Genomic DNA, 16022 nt, shown 5'->3' on the forward strand with positions numbered 1-16022 from the left:
TCCATTAGGTGTTTATTATAATGCCTGTGTGGTGTTATTTTTAAAATGTTGAAATTTTTGAGTTAGTAATTCATAAAATACAAAGGTTCCATCTCACAAAACATAATGGAATGTAAAAACTTTGATGCTCAATATCTCTGAACTGCCCTAAACGGAGATAGAACCTTCTCATTCTAAACGGAGATAGAACCTTCTCATTCTAAACGGAGATAGAACCTTATCATTCTAAGCTCACCATGTGATGTTAGTTACACAAGTTCAGCATAAATATCCCACACGATTAGGCCAGGTTTCCAAATTGGAGGCAGCGTTCAATTATTATTATTATGATTATGACCTGTCTGTCTGTACAGTTTAGGCCCATTCAATTCAATCCCGTTCTGCAGAGTCTCGTTGATCGTAATCTGATGCACTTTGAATACTAGGCTAGTCCCCATTTGCCTGATGAAGTGTGTTTATCGTGAGGCCACATCAGGAGCAGAGGGATTGTCCCCTGGGCCGGTTGTCATAGGGACGCGGCCTTGAAGGGAGAGCTATCCTGATGTCAGACCAAGAGAGAGCTCCTTTCTCTGTGCCAAGCCTCTTTTGTAGGTATGATTTGTGTGGATTTATTGCACTGGCAGTCAACACTTAAATAAAGGGCATTTTAAGAGAGATGGTCTCTCTCTGGTCGTTTAAATGATTCTGTTACAGCCTTGGGAAAAACCTACAATCTTGTTCGCCACGTTGCTTTTTGGGCCAGGCTTCAGATCAGTTTGAATGTCTATTGAATGCTGTTTACTTCAAGCTAACAGTAATGCTACCTGTAGGCTATATTCTTTAAGGAATTGTCATAATCAAGAAATGATTACAGGGCAGATAATAGCTATCATACTAAAACCACCTGGCCCTGTTCCCCAGGTCTGTCCCGGTTACTGTCTGAGAAGGCTACATCTTATTATTTTCTCCATTTTTTGGAAAGGATGACCTCACAGCGACTGTGACTCATGCTACAGTATGCCAAGTTTGTCTAGAGTTGTCCCGCCCTGCATGTACACACAGCTGAACGGAGAGAGGCAGAATGTCGGCTTGGTCCAAGAGCAGCTCCTTTGACCTAGTTCAGTGTAACTTCACACACTATAATTTCCTGATCCATTCAAAAGATAAAGGACTAAACTATCACGACAGGTCTACTCTTTACCTTGCACCCTCGTCGCTTATGTTATGTCGGTTATTAGGCAAGTTGGTCTTTGAACGTGAGGTTTGAGCGTGTTATAGGCCTAGTAATGCCTAGTAACTGGTGATTTTTGAGTTCTGACTGAAGCTGAACCTTAGATGGTTGGTTGAAACGCTGCTAATGACCTATATTTGGATGGCTCCATCTATCCACCTCCTCCCAACATTGCACTCAGAGTGTTGGGTCACATACCTGTACCTAGGTTGTGTAAATAAGGCCCAATACACGAGTGGTAGGCTAATCCAGGTGAGACATCTACCTGTTTACCCACACCCTGCCCGGCCCGCAGTGCGCACACCGTTGCGAAAGCCTTGATGATAAGCCTGAACGTTTGCGCTCTCATGTCCTTGCCCACTAATTAGCCTGTACAAACAGGCTAAGAGTGCTCTCGGTGTCATGTTCCTCTCCACCGTGGTCGAACACGCCGCGGCGCACCAAACACTGTTGTTCACTAAAGAGGGAATTCATTAGCTGTCATTTGTCTCCTACCACAGGCAGGCTAAATGATAAGAGCCCTGTCGCCAATCCAGCTGGGCCTGTGTGCGTGAGCAGCACACTCGCCCCTCAGCATAATCAGCCTATGTTATATTGTAGCAGAAGCGTTTGCTGACACCTTCTCTGAGTGGGACTGCATGTAGGCAGGAGTATTACACTTGGTAATTGAGCCAGAGGTTGGAGTAGCCACTCGAACACGCCAGCTCATCGTACTGCCGGTTCCTGCATGCTCTTTCGTTGGCCTTGTTCGTATTGCTGAGTGTGAGCCGTGCCCTTTGAAAACCCACCTGTGAAGTAGACGAATTAGCCTCTATTCTCTACTTGGCAATTTTAGGACCATTCACTATCCTGTTCTGTATATATCTCACGCACGCTGTCTCTCTCCTTCTGTCTCACCATCTCCTCTGTTATCCTCCCTTCCTTTGACTAATTTCCCCCTGTGTCTTTCTCTCTCCTTCTTATCTCCTTTTACATCTCTCTCTCTTTCTCTTTCTCTCTCTCTCTCTCTTTCTCTCTCTCTCTCTCTCTCTCTCTCTCTCTCTCTCTCTCTCTCTCTCTCTCTCTCTCTCTCTCTCTCTCTCTCTCAGACACAGTGCAGTATGACAGACAGTATCATGAGTAAAGCTGCCACTATGGAGATACCCATTAACAGTAACGGAGACATGGGGACTCTACCAGAGGACGACAGCCTGGAACAGGTAGGCCACACGCTCTGAGACCACCCCCTCTGAACCCTCCACCTTCCACCTTCCTCACCTGTCCCTTCCACTCTCACCTACCTACCTACCTACCCACTCCCCCCTTACCAGCTTTGGCCTCTCTTTCATCCAGAGGTGAGGTGAGGTGAATTGGAAGGTTTACTTTTAGGGATGTGCTACTGAGAGTTCTCATGAGACTCATTTCTTATTGTTTTGCCATGTTTATTATCGTATAGCACAAAGCACACAGGATGTTTTAGTTTTTTTTCAAAAATGATGCAGATAGAACCTCCCCTTTTAAGATGTTGCCTAATAGGCCTGAGGGAGTCTGCAATGTCACCTGTTCGGAGTCTCACAGAATCCATGGGAACCAATGATTGTATTAACAGGTGACGTGGCCTTTGGGTTGGTGTCAGAGAAACCACTCATGGTTGTTGCATTGCAAGGTGTTCCAGAGGTAACCAGTAGCGCAGTGATACTTTGTGGGGCGATAAGAGTGAATTTAGGAGTATCAGCACTCAAAGGATCCTATTGAATCAATGTATGTAAGTAAACAAATTGGCTTTTTTCTTTCTTTTATTTTGTACGAGTAGTTGCTTACTACTTTCTGGCCTAGTAGGCCTACTCCATCTGGTGTCTTGACATATGGTGGACATTATTTATAGTGGAAGTGTCATTGAGAGAAAACTATGGAGAAAGCAGACAAAGACTTTGACAATTGATCAATGGTGTGCTAGAGTAAATTATTTGGAGAGTTTTTTTGTGTGAAACAGGTTGTGTGTTTTCTCTCTGCTCTAAGGCACGCCTAGTTGGACAAACAGTGCCTTGTCGTGACTCCACATCCTGGAGGAATGATGGCAGTTATACTGGAGGAGTGATGGCAGTTATACTGGGGGTTATTTGCAGACCAAAGCACGTTGCACTCCAGTAGTAGAGGAAGTACCTTATCTGCTTGCTTTGTTAACCGGGCCTTTATTCACACAGTGAACACTCAACCACAGACACTCAAAGGGTTTTAGAGCAGTTTTATGTGTTTGTCATCTGGACTGAAGAGAGCTGAATATTAACCGAGGTTGTCATAGCAACAAAGCACTTTCTGAAACTGCACTGTGCCTCATCCTTGGGTTTTTTAACTCCTTATAACCACGTAGTACCTACCAACCTCTCGGTAGTACTTCTTCTAGTAGTCTTGTGATAACGGTAGCTTTGTGACAGTTTAGAACATCGATTTAGCTGTAATCTGATGCAGAGGTTGAATAACTGCACTGTCCTGAGGTGTACAGAGGGGAAAAGGAGAGGTCAGTAAAGGGCAGTGTGTGTGTGTGCATTCGGAAACGCCGTGATGATGTCATGTTGCCGTTTGTGTCTCCGAACAGCTTGGGGCGAGAGACCCTTTCCTAGAAGGAGAGGGAGAGAGACAGGTGGCTTCACAACAACTGCCAACAGTGCCAGGGGCCAATCTGCCATATGCGCCACTGTTGCTGGCTTATTGGCCAAGATGGATGAATGACTCAACTTCTAGGTGTTAAACCCATCGGACACCCCTCGTATATCCGTTGAGGAAACGCAGCCTAAGTAATTAGGTGGTGTTCTTGCTGTAGTGTAGAATCAGTCCCTCCCAACTCCTCTGGGAAACCAGAATGTTACCCCCCACTGCCATCATTGACCACCGGCATCTTGCGCAACAGAATATGTGTCCTGTTTCAGTATATGGCCAGTTCCCTCCTACGCATAGCAGATGCTGAAGCCGGAGGAGGAATCACATCATATCACGTCACCACTAAAGCGTGCACGGCACACACACGCACACGCACACGCACACACACTCACAAACGGAAGACGGAAGATCCTGTCAAATATTGTCATTTAGTCAAAGCTCTTATCCAAATTCCAAACTAAACAAGGAAATGTAGGCTTAAGCTTTACACACAACGTGCTGTTACTAGAACCATGCCCCAACCCCCTGAGCCAACCAACATCGCCATGAACAGTTTTTGTGTGTGTCCTTGCTTCTGTTTTTCTCTTGATTTAAGCTGTGTCAATGTCAATGTCAATACCACTGTCACAAGTGTTTTATTTCTGCATTTTACCAAAAAGGGACTGATGCCATAGCTCGACAGTTTTCTTCAGGCAACAGTACTTTTCAAATATTCTTTCTCAATCTCCTTATCAGTGTTCTGCGTTGGTTCTGCAAGTGATATTACTTATCAGTGTTCTGCATTAGTGATCTGGGAATGTGAATATATAAAGCTTGACAACTGTCATGTTGGGCAGTCACATGCCAATTGGACATGTAGCTGCTTCTCATTGGTTTCTGATTAGCATAACGATTGACAGTATGGAAAACCGAGCAGTCCCTGATCCATCTCTGATTTGCCCCCCCGATCACTGTTTTCTGTGGCCGTCAACGCCGGTTCCTTGGTTTTCTTTTGCATCCTGTCTGATTCAGTGCTTTCAGTTACACATATTTGTCTTTTTTTGTTCTTTTTCCTTTCCTTTCTGTTCGTTTGTCATCTGTTTTCCCCCCCTCCATCTCTGTACAGGCTGCAAAGCTTCAGTGGAGCTTAAATGAGAAGGTAGGGAGCTCCGCAGGCACCAGGGTGAGGAGGCCAACTGTGTGTGTGTGTGTGTGTGTGTGTGTGTGTGTGTGTGTGTGTGTGCGTCTATGTTGCCTAATGGTTTGTCGCTGCCACTGACAAACAAACAATGCTGCTGTGTGTGTGTGTTTCTGTAGCCCTTACCTAACTGATGAAAGGCGCAAGATGTCTCTCAAAGCCAAACCAAAACGCAGGGTCCATCCTTCTATACATCTTAACGAGAATTATTTGAGTATGAACATTATAACGGCAGCCAAGACGTGGGGATAAATTGCGATTTGAGAGGCATCCTGCGGCACTCCCTCAGTGGTTCTAACCCCCTAACCCAAAACACCAAGGCCTGGTCAAATGTAGTATTTGAAATGGTCAAATGGTTTATTCTGGCCAGGCTACTACCAAAGATGAACTGTTGTTCAAAGTGTGTGTGAATACAGTATGTGTGTGCAAACAGGGTGAGTATTTTATGTGAGTGTTCATGTGTGTGTGATGCAGTTGGTGTTAGATTAGCCTATACAATGACAATCACTAAAAAGATGGTGTGTTTTTTTTCCGAATGCTTCAGTCACTACAGTAAGGACAGTAAGGTTGGTGGGGTTGGTTGTCACGGCACCCCCAGGTCTCCCATTCTGGCAAAAACAGTCAAAATAACAGTGTGGTTGTGCTCTGTAAAGGGAGTAGCAGACAATTCGGTTGTTAAGTCTGACGTCACACGTGACGTTTAGCAATTTCCTGGTCCAAATAAACATTTCCCCGCACCAGAGTACCAGTGTACTAAAGCGGTAGAATGACAGTTCAATCGTTTTTTAGACTCTGATCTATTCATACAACAAGGGACACAGCACTTTCCTGTTTTTCCCATATTGTCAGCGTCTTTGAGCCTCGGAAAAGCGCTACAGCCAACGTTGGACCCGGAAACACGTCACGACTTAACAACCGAATAAGCTACACAATCCCTTCATGCAACATAAGGATAAAGCATCTAAAGCCAGTTCCCCAGACCTAGATTAAGGCTAATACGAAACTAAAAAGCGTCTTCAATGGAGTCATTGGAGTCATTTCAATGGTCGGCCATTGAAAGGGCAATTTAGTCTTTGGACTTTGTTTAATCTACGTCTGGGAGAATTCACCCCGAAATACGGTGGTTTGGTTTGCTCTTTGCTGAGAGGAAATGGTCCCTTCCTCCTAGGCCACCCTGGGATGGTCCACTTCATCAAAGCACACATAAACACCAACCTTCTTACGGTGTTATCTGATCTCAAGCTGATTTCGACTGCTTCTCAGTTGTTCTGACTTTCCTTGGTCTCGTGGTAAAAATGCATAGGTCACGAACGCACAGTAAAACAGACGTTCCCAGTCTTTTTTTTGTTACTGTTAAGATTATTTTGTTACTGCGTGTGTTTTGTGTCAAACAAATGTAGCACCGACGACCCAGTGAATTAGTTCTGCTTTTCTCCAAGGCTAAATGGGTAATGTGGTCAATCATTGACCAGTAGGCTGGGGAACAGCTCACCTCTCTCGAAGTGTCAAGTGTCCTTAATAATTTACTCACACTAACGTCTGTTTGAAGATCTTCCTTTGATAAACACGTGTTAGAAGAGTGCTTTTAGTTAGTAGTGAAGACAAACTGTCCTAACCTAATCTACTGGTGTCTGTCCCCCTCTAGTGAATGACCCTGGGGAACCTAACACCACTGTACCTGTCTGTGAGCTAGGTCATGGGAGAGAGTGAGAATGACAGTCTCCTTCCCACTCTCTCTTTCCCTCCCTCACCCCACACTCTTTCACTTTACCCTCTAACTAATTGTCTCCTGTCCGTATACCCCCCCACCCCCCTCTCTCTCTCCCTCCTCTAGGACCTACAGCAGGTGATGGTCTCTGGTCCTAACCTGAACGAGACCAGTATCGTATCGGGGGGTTACGGGGGAACGGCCGAGGGAATCATCCCCACCAGCTCGATCAAAGGTAAAGTACTGTAGCTCTATCTCACACTCTCCTCGATAGTTGGGGACCACTGGGGTCGCCATGGCGGCCAAATCAATATGGCCGCCCTCCGATAAAGGTTTTGGCTATAACTTTTGAACTAAATTAGCTTCAAATAAAAACTTGGTGTCTTATTTATGTTTCTTGGCCATTAGAAACACATTGGAATGCTTATATTTATAATTGGGTGTGTCTGGACCCCTAATTTGCATATTTCCAACATGGCGGCTCCCCGAAAATGAGTTTTACCATAACTTGATAAACATTTTTCTATTAAAATCCAATATTGACCCATTTTGAATGTTGGGGAGCATATGGGAGGGCCAGACCTCGTGAACTTAGAGACAGTTACAATTTGAATTTGAATTTAAAAAAGCTGTTTACAGTAGTGTGACTTCATGCTTGTGTGCAAGTCATAAAGATGGACAGTAACGTGTAAAACTACTATTTTCTTCCTCACGTAAGTTATAATTCATCATTCATCATCAGTCATTTTCATAATATTCCAGGATCCCGCTCTCTGCACCTCACAACATTAGCTAGCTAGTTAGCTGGCTAGCTAACGCCCAGGCTCCACTATGGCCATCGAGCGTTGCGTCCGGAATTGCTGTCAGCCAGGGAACGTTTCTTTTGTAATCAATGAAAGGTGCTCCGTTGCGTTGCGGCCGATGGCTGCGTCCAAAGTAAAAATTCGGCAACGTCTGATTTATGATGGCGAACGCAAACGTATATTTACAATTGTATATTGGTTGTTTTCTGGTGTTGTTTTCTTGTTTTGCTCTGTTTGTAGTCTACTTGATGTCTTTTTATCATCAGTTAAATCACCACAGCGGTTAATCCACTAATAGAGAAGATACCAGATTGAAAATGCACGTAGCCAACTACTCTGTAGCTCGTGCCTGGTCGCAGCTATTGCGAATTGTGAATCACCACAGGTGCTTGAAGCTTGTTGCAGAAATGGATGACGAACGGCTGATACTTGAGGTGGAAAAATCTATATTTTGATATGCGACAAATGACGGTGGAGCAGGTACAACGTCAAGTTAATGCAACGCCGATGGCGAGGTGACGCAAGGCTGGTAGTGGAGCCAGCCTGTAATATTCTACAGTAGCTAGCTATCAAGATAACAATGACTGATGCCTTCTTCTGTTTACACGAACACAGCCCATTGTCATATATGCATTCTTATCATTTCAATTGATAGGAGACATGCTGAAAATAAGGTATTGTCATGTTTTACTTCTGTCTACAACTACTATTTCCTGCAACGACAACATGTAGGCTACAATTTCCTCAATCTCACGTAAGTCATGTATTATGTCATCACAATATGGCCTCTACCTCTACCTCTAGTAGCGGCACCATTAATTGGGACCTATGCTGTCTCTGCCAATGAGATGCTGATGAACCATTGCAAAGACCCAAGATACAACGACTTGTATCACTAGAAAGGGAAAAAAAGATTTCTTAGCTATTGCTAATGTTCTTCCTTCTTCTGTTAATGTTACAATTGATCAGTTGAATGACGGTTCAGGTATTGCAGCAATGCTTAAAACACATGATGCTATGTATCACAAACGCTGTAGAAGCTACTGTAGTAGTTGTCGTGTCAAAAGGGCTCCAAAGTATGATGTTGGCTCCTCCTTAGTAGTGAGTCCTAAAAAGCTTCGATCATGTCAACCCAAATCCTGTGGCATTCATTGTGTCATATGTGAGGGGGAGATATGGATGACCTTCACAAGGCAGTAACAGATAATGTTGATTCCAATCGGAAAAGCTGGGCAGAATCCTGTAAACATTTTTAGCTTCTTGGTAGATTAGTTACACAAGCTTCCGATGTGCACGCAGCAGGTGTGTACTACATGCCAAATGTTATCTCATGTTGCGATATGCAGCAAAACGGCAAGCATCACATGACACTGCCAGGCCAGGGTGTCAGAAGGGGAAGCATCTACCAGTGAGTGGGGGACAACCTTTGACCATCTAACTATTGCACAAATTGTTGCCCTGGTTGAGGTTTCAGATCCTCCTTCACAATCTCCTATTACGGCAACTCTACAGGAACCTTATGAAAGAACGCAGGTGTTTCAAGCAACATCTCCTCAGCTATCTGCCTGAATAGAGTGAACACCAGAAGGGGAGGGAAACCTACATCGCAAACAAGGAACAAGTGCCTAAGAGGAACAATTGGCTCAGGATAGGGCAATTCTGTTGATGAGGGCTGCCTTGGTTTTACACAAGTACTGCTTACAATGAGGCCACACATTTGACGGCTCCTTCCTGTCCAACTGTTTCACAACATCTGTTGCTGAACCCTTACGAGTGTTCAATGATATCGTCCTCCATGGTCCAGAGTTCCTCAAACTCTGTGCAGCTAATACAGAAGATGCCAACCTGCAACCGAGAATGTCAATGTCAGAAGTACAATGCATTTGGCGGCACCCATCACACCTGCAAGACCGACGCAATACGTCACAGCAAGGAAATTGACATTTGCCAATCGACCTGACCCAAAAAATTGCATTATGCAAATGAGGGGTCCAGACACACCCAATCATGAATATAAGCATTCTAATGTGTTTCTAATAGTCAAAAAACATAAAATAGACACCAGGCTTGCATTTCTAGTTCATTTGGTTCAAAAGTTATAGCCGAAACCTTTTTCAGAGGGCGGCCATATTGATTTGGCCGCCATGGCGACCCCGGTGGTCGTTGGCTCGGGCGCCCTGGCTAAATCATTAGAGCGTACTATGAGCTACATCTGGGCCAAATCTGGTGCTTTTGCACAAAGTTGCACAAAAATATCCCTAAGGCCCCCAACTACTATCAGTCTCCTCTATCCCACTCCCTCATTTATCAATCTCTTTATACCTCACTTCCTCCTCAATCACTCTCCTCTACCTCACTTCCTCCTCAATCACTATCCTCTTCCTCACTCGCTCCTCTATCAGTCCCTTTTTGCTCTTCAGAACGTGCTCTCCCTAGTATCCACATCTCCCTAGTATCCACATCTCCCTAGTATCCACATCTTGCACTGTCTCTCTCGCTCTGGTGTCAGCTTCCTTTTTAAAAAAAACGTTCTTTTATGTTTTCACATTATATGCAGTCGTCAACCGTTTAGATGACACCCACGCAAAAATCGAATGTTTTTACTCACGTCCAGTACTTTGGTGTTTTCATTGAATAGACATCATAAACTGTAACACCCTCACGTTCTCTTTATCTAATCTTCTCCCCTGTAAGCTGTTTCCAGGCTATTGACCTTCAGCAAGAACTCTCTCTCTCTTTCATTTTCTTCCTGTAGCCCTTGTGTTTGTGTTTGCCAAAGTCCGGGATTGGTTTGAACTCCCGTTGCAGATAGCGATAGAAAAACAGAGACGGGAAGAAAGATGGAAAGAAAAGCGAAATAGACGGAGAGGTCTGGTACTAACCACTTCCCCCTCCCTCCACTGTCTAGGTGATGATTGTGTCTCCCCATCTCTAGAAGCCTAGTGAAAGATTAATGTCATTTTCCAGTTCAGTGGCTTAACTACCGTGTTTGTCCTCCATCAGTGTGAAACAATACAGCAGAGTAAGGTTGGCTAAATGATGGCTTTATTATTGTCGCTACAAGGAAACACATTTGGATTCATGTGCTCAACAAAATTATGTACAGTGAGAATCAAAAAAGAAACAGAGCGGATTATTGAAACACTCTGTACCACTGCATGGAAAGACTGTTAACACTGCTCTTCAAATTAACATGGAAAGACTGTTAACACTGACTGTTAACACTGCTCTTCAAATTAACATGGAAAGACTGTTAACACTGACTGTTAACACTGCTCTTCAAATTAACATGGAAAGACTGTTAACACTGACTGTTACCACTGCTCTTCAAATTAACATGGAAAGACTGTTAACACTGACTGTTAACACTGCTCTTCAAATTAACATGGAAAGACTGTTAACACTGACTGTTAACACTGCTCTTCAAATTAACATGGAAAGACTGTTAACACTGACTGTTACCACTGCTCTTCAAATTAACATCGAAAGACTGTTGCCACTGCTCTTCAAATTAACACACTCTTCTTATAAGAATCTCTCTCTCTCTCTCTCTCTCTCTCTCTCAGGCCCTGCTGTGCGCTACAACCCTCAGTTTAACAGACGCATCCCCGTTACAGGACAAGGTCGCCCCTCCTCGGATATGTCGTCTCTCTAACTAACTTATCTCTCTAGTTCCTCTCCTCTCTTTCCTCTGTCTGCTTCACCCTCTTTTTGGTCCCCTCCCTCTTTCGCTGGCCTTCGGAGATTGGAATCGCCGGGGCGTTTCCTTCCATTTTCTGTCATCCGGTCAAACTTTTCTCTCTTTTTCCAAAGGATGGGTGCACTGTTCTTAATTAGACATTTCTCCTCTATCTTGGTGGTAGAAAAGAAGAAAGTTCTCCTCCACGCAGATGGCTGTATGTCTCTAGGGAATCGGAGCCGCTGCTTTCAAGTCTCTTGGTTTTTTCTTGTTTTGAAAACGACTTCCTCTCTGTCGTCTCTCTCTCTCCATGCATGGGTGCGGGTGTGCCAAGCTATTATCTGCAGAGTGAAATTGTGTTGTGGGTCTGTCATGTTTTTGTCATGCTTTTGTTTGAATGAAAATGATTCCGAAACATTGTTTTTCTTGAACGGACACTTGACAAGCACTTGACAGTTGCGGCAACCTTTCTGGAAGAGATGTTCGGGTGTTGTTTGTCATTCGTGTACAATAGTAATAGGACTGTCAGGCGATGAAACGACCCAGAATGGTGTTCCGACAGCGAGTGGAGAGTAGGAGGAGAAGTTACGAATGAAACACTCTCGTTTTCTTGGCTACATGTCAACACATCACACCACCATATCCTGTCAATGTGATATTTTACCATTGTTCACGTGTTGCCATGCATTAACCATCGTCTGCTTTCATCTTTTCACACCCCTCTCTTTGTCTTCCATCTCTCTCCTCGTTCTCCTACCCACCCCTGATCCATCTCTTTTTTCTCTCCCGTTCATTTATCCTCCTCCCTGTATATCCTCCCCTCTATCCTCCTCTCCCTCACCCCCTTCTCATCCCTCCCTCCCTCCACCCCCCTCTCCCTCCCCTCCACCCCCCTCTCCCTCTTTGCTTTCGTTGTATCTTTGTCTTTGGTTTTTTGCTATCAAACAACCGCTGTTTGTCCATGGCTGTATTGTGCTCCTACAACCTCCATACCCCCAAACCACTATCATCCCATCATCTGCATCTCTCACCCCAATCCACACCCCTTCTACCCATTACTCCAACCCAACCCAACCCACGCCTCAACACATACCGTACCCACACCCTCTTATCCCATCCCTCACTCCTGTGGCTGCCCCTCCACCTCTAACCCTGCCCTCCCTGCCCCTCCACCTCTAACCCTGCCCTCCCTGCCCCTCCACCTCTAACCCTGCCCTGCCCCTCCACCTCTAACCCTGCCCTCCCCTCCCTGCCCCTCCACCTCTAACCCTGCCCTCCCCTCCCTGCCCCTCCACCTCTAACCCTGCCCTCCCTGCCCCTCCACCTCTAACCCTGGCCTCCCTGCCCCTCCACCTCTAACCCTGGCCTGCCCTCCCTGCCCCTCCACCTCTAACCCTGGCCTCCCTGCCCCTCCACCTCTAACCCTGGCCTGCCCTCCCTGCCCCTCCACCTCTAACCCTGGCCTGCCCTCCTTGCCCCTCCACCTCTAACCCTGCCCTCCTTGCCCCTCCACCTCTAACCCTGGCCTGCCCTCCTGTCCAGAGATGAGAATGAAGGCCAAGGGTATTAGCATCCCTCACAGCAGAACTGTCACCAGCCGCATGGCCGTCCAATCAGCCGACTACCCAGGTAGGAGGAGGTGGTAGAAATAACCACCAGCCGCTGGTCCACGGTCACATGTTTCTATTTCCATTTTATTTGTATTTGTATACAAAGCACCTCCCACTTCCTATCACTCTGATACTTCTCTCACTCTCATTTGCTGCTTTTCTATGTCTGTCATTCCAGCTCCACTGCTTACCATAGCTGTTGTCATAGTAACAGGGTGACGTTGTGAGTTGTAAAACCCGGAAGAGACCATTACGTTCTGAGGGGGTGCGATGTCTACTGAACACACAGGGGCTCGTCACAAAGTTTCTGCAGAAACTTCACCTCTAGTTCAGAGTGTGGTTTCTGCCCCCTAGTGGGAGGTTTAGCCTTATCAGCATCCATTTCAACTATGACCGTACATGAGAGGATGAGGAAGACACAGTAACGTTCCATGAAACATACAACTCGTCAAGCTGCAAATAAGACGTCCTGTGGTCCTGTCTGGTGCTGTGTGAGTGTGTACAGGGTGTGCTTAGAACAGTATTTATGTGTGTGTGAGTTACCAATATTGTTTTGTCTGACGCTGACGCCCCCCCCCCTCCCCAGGTTCCAGCATGCACCACAGCACCAGCAGCTCGTCCATGTCAGCAGAGGAGGCGTCTCGGGGCGTGGCGGTGGAGAAACTAGACTTCATGAAGAAGTGGGGTCTCAACACCTACAAGGTGACCTGCCTGTTCCGGTCTAGCTGTGGCAGTCTCAATGGACCTGTCGCTAAGCCACGCCCCCTTTGAAAAACTCAGACAAACAAACAACACTTCACTGACAGTGACTGACTGACCGACCGTGACTGAATGACATTCAATGACTTACAATGGCAATCTGATTTCTGATTTACCACAGCAAGTAATAGACATGTCTTTATGTTTTTTAAAGATTACAAGAATATTTAGTCTAGAAGCTTTCCACCATCAGATATCAGCGAGTTGTTTGTCCGAGTTTTCTGCCTGTAGTGACTTTTGCTGTGATATGATTGGACAATTTCTATTTCGGGGCGTGGCTTAGCGATAGGTCCATTCAACCTGGAAAAGAACTCTGACACGTGTGAAAAGCATAGTGTGAAAAGTGTTTAAAAATAAGCTAAAGACCCACCTGTTTTGTGTTGTCTACATGTCATAGGCTGTTTTTTGTGCTGTTGTAATTTATGTGTGTTTTTAAATTGAAATAGTTGTTTTTAAATTTGTTTAACATTTTTGTTTTTACCTATTATATCTGTGGTGCGAAATTGTGTGTTTTTAAAATTGAAATAGCTGTTTTTATATAGTCTAAAATGTGTTGTTTTTTACTTATTGTACTTGTAAAGCACTTTGACGGAAAGTGCTATATAAATAAAGTTATTATATTATATTATTATTATATTATACAATCCTAATGCAACCCTTCTTTTTTTTTTTTTTTTTTTATTAACATTACTTCTGTTCTCCCTCCCTCCCTCCCCTCGGCCCGCCAGTGCACCAAGCAGATGATCTCGGAGCGGTTCGGCCGCGGCTCGCGGACGGTGGACCTGGAGCTGGAGGCCCAGATCGACGTCCTGAGGGACACCAAGAAGAAGTACGAGAACATGCTGCGATTGGCCAGAGCGCTGACGAACCACTTCTACAGCATGGTGCAGACGCAGCACGCGCTGGGGGACACCTTCGCTGACCTCAGCCAGAAATCACCGGAGCTACGGGTACGACCGGTCGATTTTCAAATAGTATATCGATCGTGATCACATGACCCCCAAATGAAGACTGATGTTCTTGAGCATGTTTTTTTTTATTTTTATTTTTTATTTTATGTGGTTGCAGGATGAGTTCGGCTACAACGCGGAGACCCAGAAGTTGTTATGTAAGAACGGGGAGACCCTTCTGGGAGCCATCAACTTCTTTGTGTCCAGCATCAACACTCTGGTCAACAAGACCATGGAGGACACCCTGATGACCATCAAGATGTATGAGAACTCACGGTGAGAAGTTGTTTCTTTAGCACTTTATACACAATCTCTACTACAATGGCTATCTACGATAAGGGAGTGGCATGTTATCGATGTTGGAGACAGACAGAGCTCAGGTAGTCTTTTTAGTCATGCACTCATGCATCAGGCTGCTCTGCATGTGCACCAGTGGAGGCAGAAATCCAATGGTATCAAACTTGTAGGTCTGATACCACGCCTCATTCCATGCATTACAATAAGCAACTCCCCCCCCCCCCCCACCACACACACACCAGGCTGGAGTTCGATGCGTACCGGGCTGACCTGGAGGAGTTGAGTCTGGGTCCGAGGGATGCAGTGACCATGGCCCGTATCGAGTCAGCCGAGGGGCAGTACCAGATCCAAAAGGACAAGTACGAACGCCTGAGGTCAGACGTCACCATCAAACTCAAGTTCCTGGATGAGAACAAGGTCAGGAGACACACCCTCTCTCTCTCTCTCTTTCATTCCTGTCCTTCCATCAACTTACACACTCGCACACTCACACGCACACTTACACACACACACACACACACACACGCACACACACACACACTCACTCTCACTCTCACTCTCACACTCACACTCACACTCACACTCACACTCACACTCACACTCACACTCACACTCACACTCACACTCACACTCACACTCACACTCACACTCACACTCACACTCACACTCACACTCACACTCACACTCACACTCACACTCACACTCACACTCACACCCTCCACTGACCCTTGCTCTCCGTCCCCAGGTGAAGGTGATGCACAAGCAGCTGCTGCTCTTCCATAATGCCATCTCTGCCTACTTCGCTGGGAACCAGCAGCAGCTGGAGCAGACGCTGAAGCAGTTCAACATCAAGCTGCGGCCCCCGGGGGCCGACAAGCCCTCCTGGCTGGAGGAACAGTGAGAGGACCCCCCCAAATCCACCCAGAACCACACTCTACAGAGGACCACCACAGACAGAACCATGAACAGTGAAGAGGGGCTTTTGGTGCCTCTCTACTCTCTCTTGCTCTCCCTCTCTCTCTCTCTCTCTCTGTGTCTTTTCCCTTCCCTTAACACATTCTCTCTCTCTTTCCTCCAATTCTTCCAACGTTCTTCCACCCACTCTCCCTCACCTTAGTCTGTCACCTCACGCCTTCCCCTGCTTTCTTTCTCAAAACTGCTTTCTTTCACTCTCTCTCGCTCTCTGAGTTGT

At 45.8% G+C, this 16022-nt stretch overlaps 1 protein-coding gene across 5 annotated transcripts; it reads left to right on the forward strand.

Annotated features, from left to right (window-relative positions):
* Positions 1-2310: 2310 nt before the first annotated feature.
* Positions 2311-15731, forward strand: arfip2b (ADP-ribosylation factor interacting protein 2b; the record flags this gene model as incomplete). Of its 5 annotated transcripts, XM_080549597.1 has the most annotated exons (9): positions 2311-2409; positions 4953-5009; positions 6859-6967; positions 11102-11158; positions 13411-13526; positions 14312-14533; positions 14652-14809; positions 15073-15247; positions 15576-15731. In XM_080549597.1, 9 exons carry the CDS (start codon positions 2311-2313, stop codon positions 15729-15731), a joined length of 1149 nt encoding a protein of 382 aa, XP_080405723.1. The 5 variants fall into 5 exon arrangements, with proteins under 5 accessions (XP_080405723.1, XP_080405724.1, XP_080405725.1 ...); XM_080549598.1 differs by lacking the exon at positions 11102-11158; XM_080549599.1 differs by lacking the exon at positions 11102-11158 and having other exon boundaries at positions 4953-4985.
* Positions 15732-16022: the final 291 nt, after the last annotated feature.

The sequence above is a fragment of the Nansenia antarctica genome (assembly GCF_963989245.1).
Source record: "Nansenia antarctica genome assembly, chromosome: 20".
Taxonomy (NCBI): Eukaryota; Metazoa; Chordata; class Actinopteri; order Argentiniformes; family Microstomatidae; genus Nansenia; species Nansenia antarctica.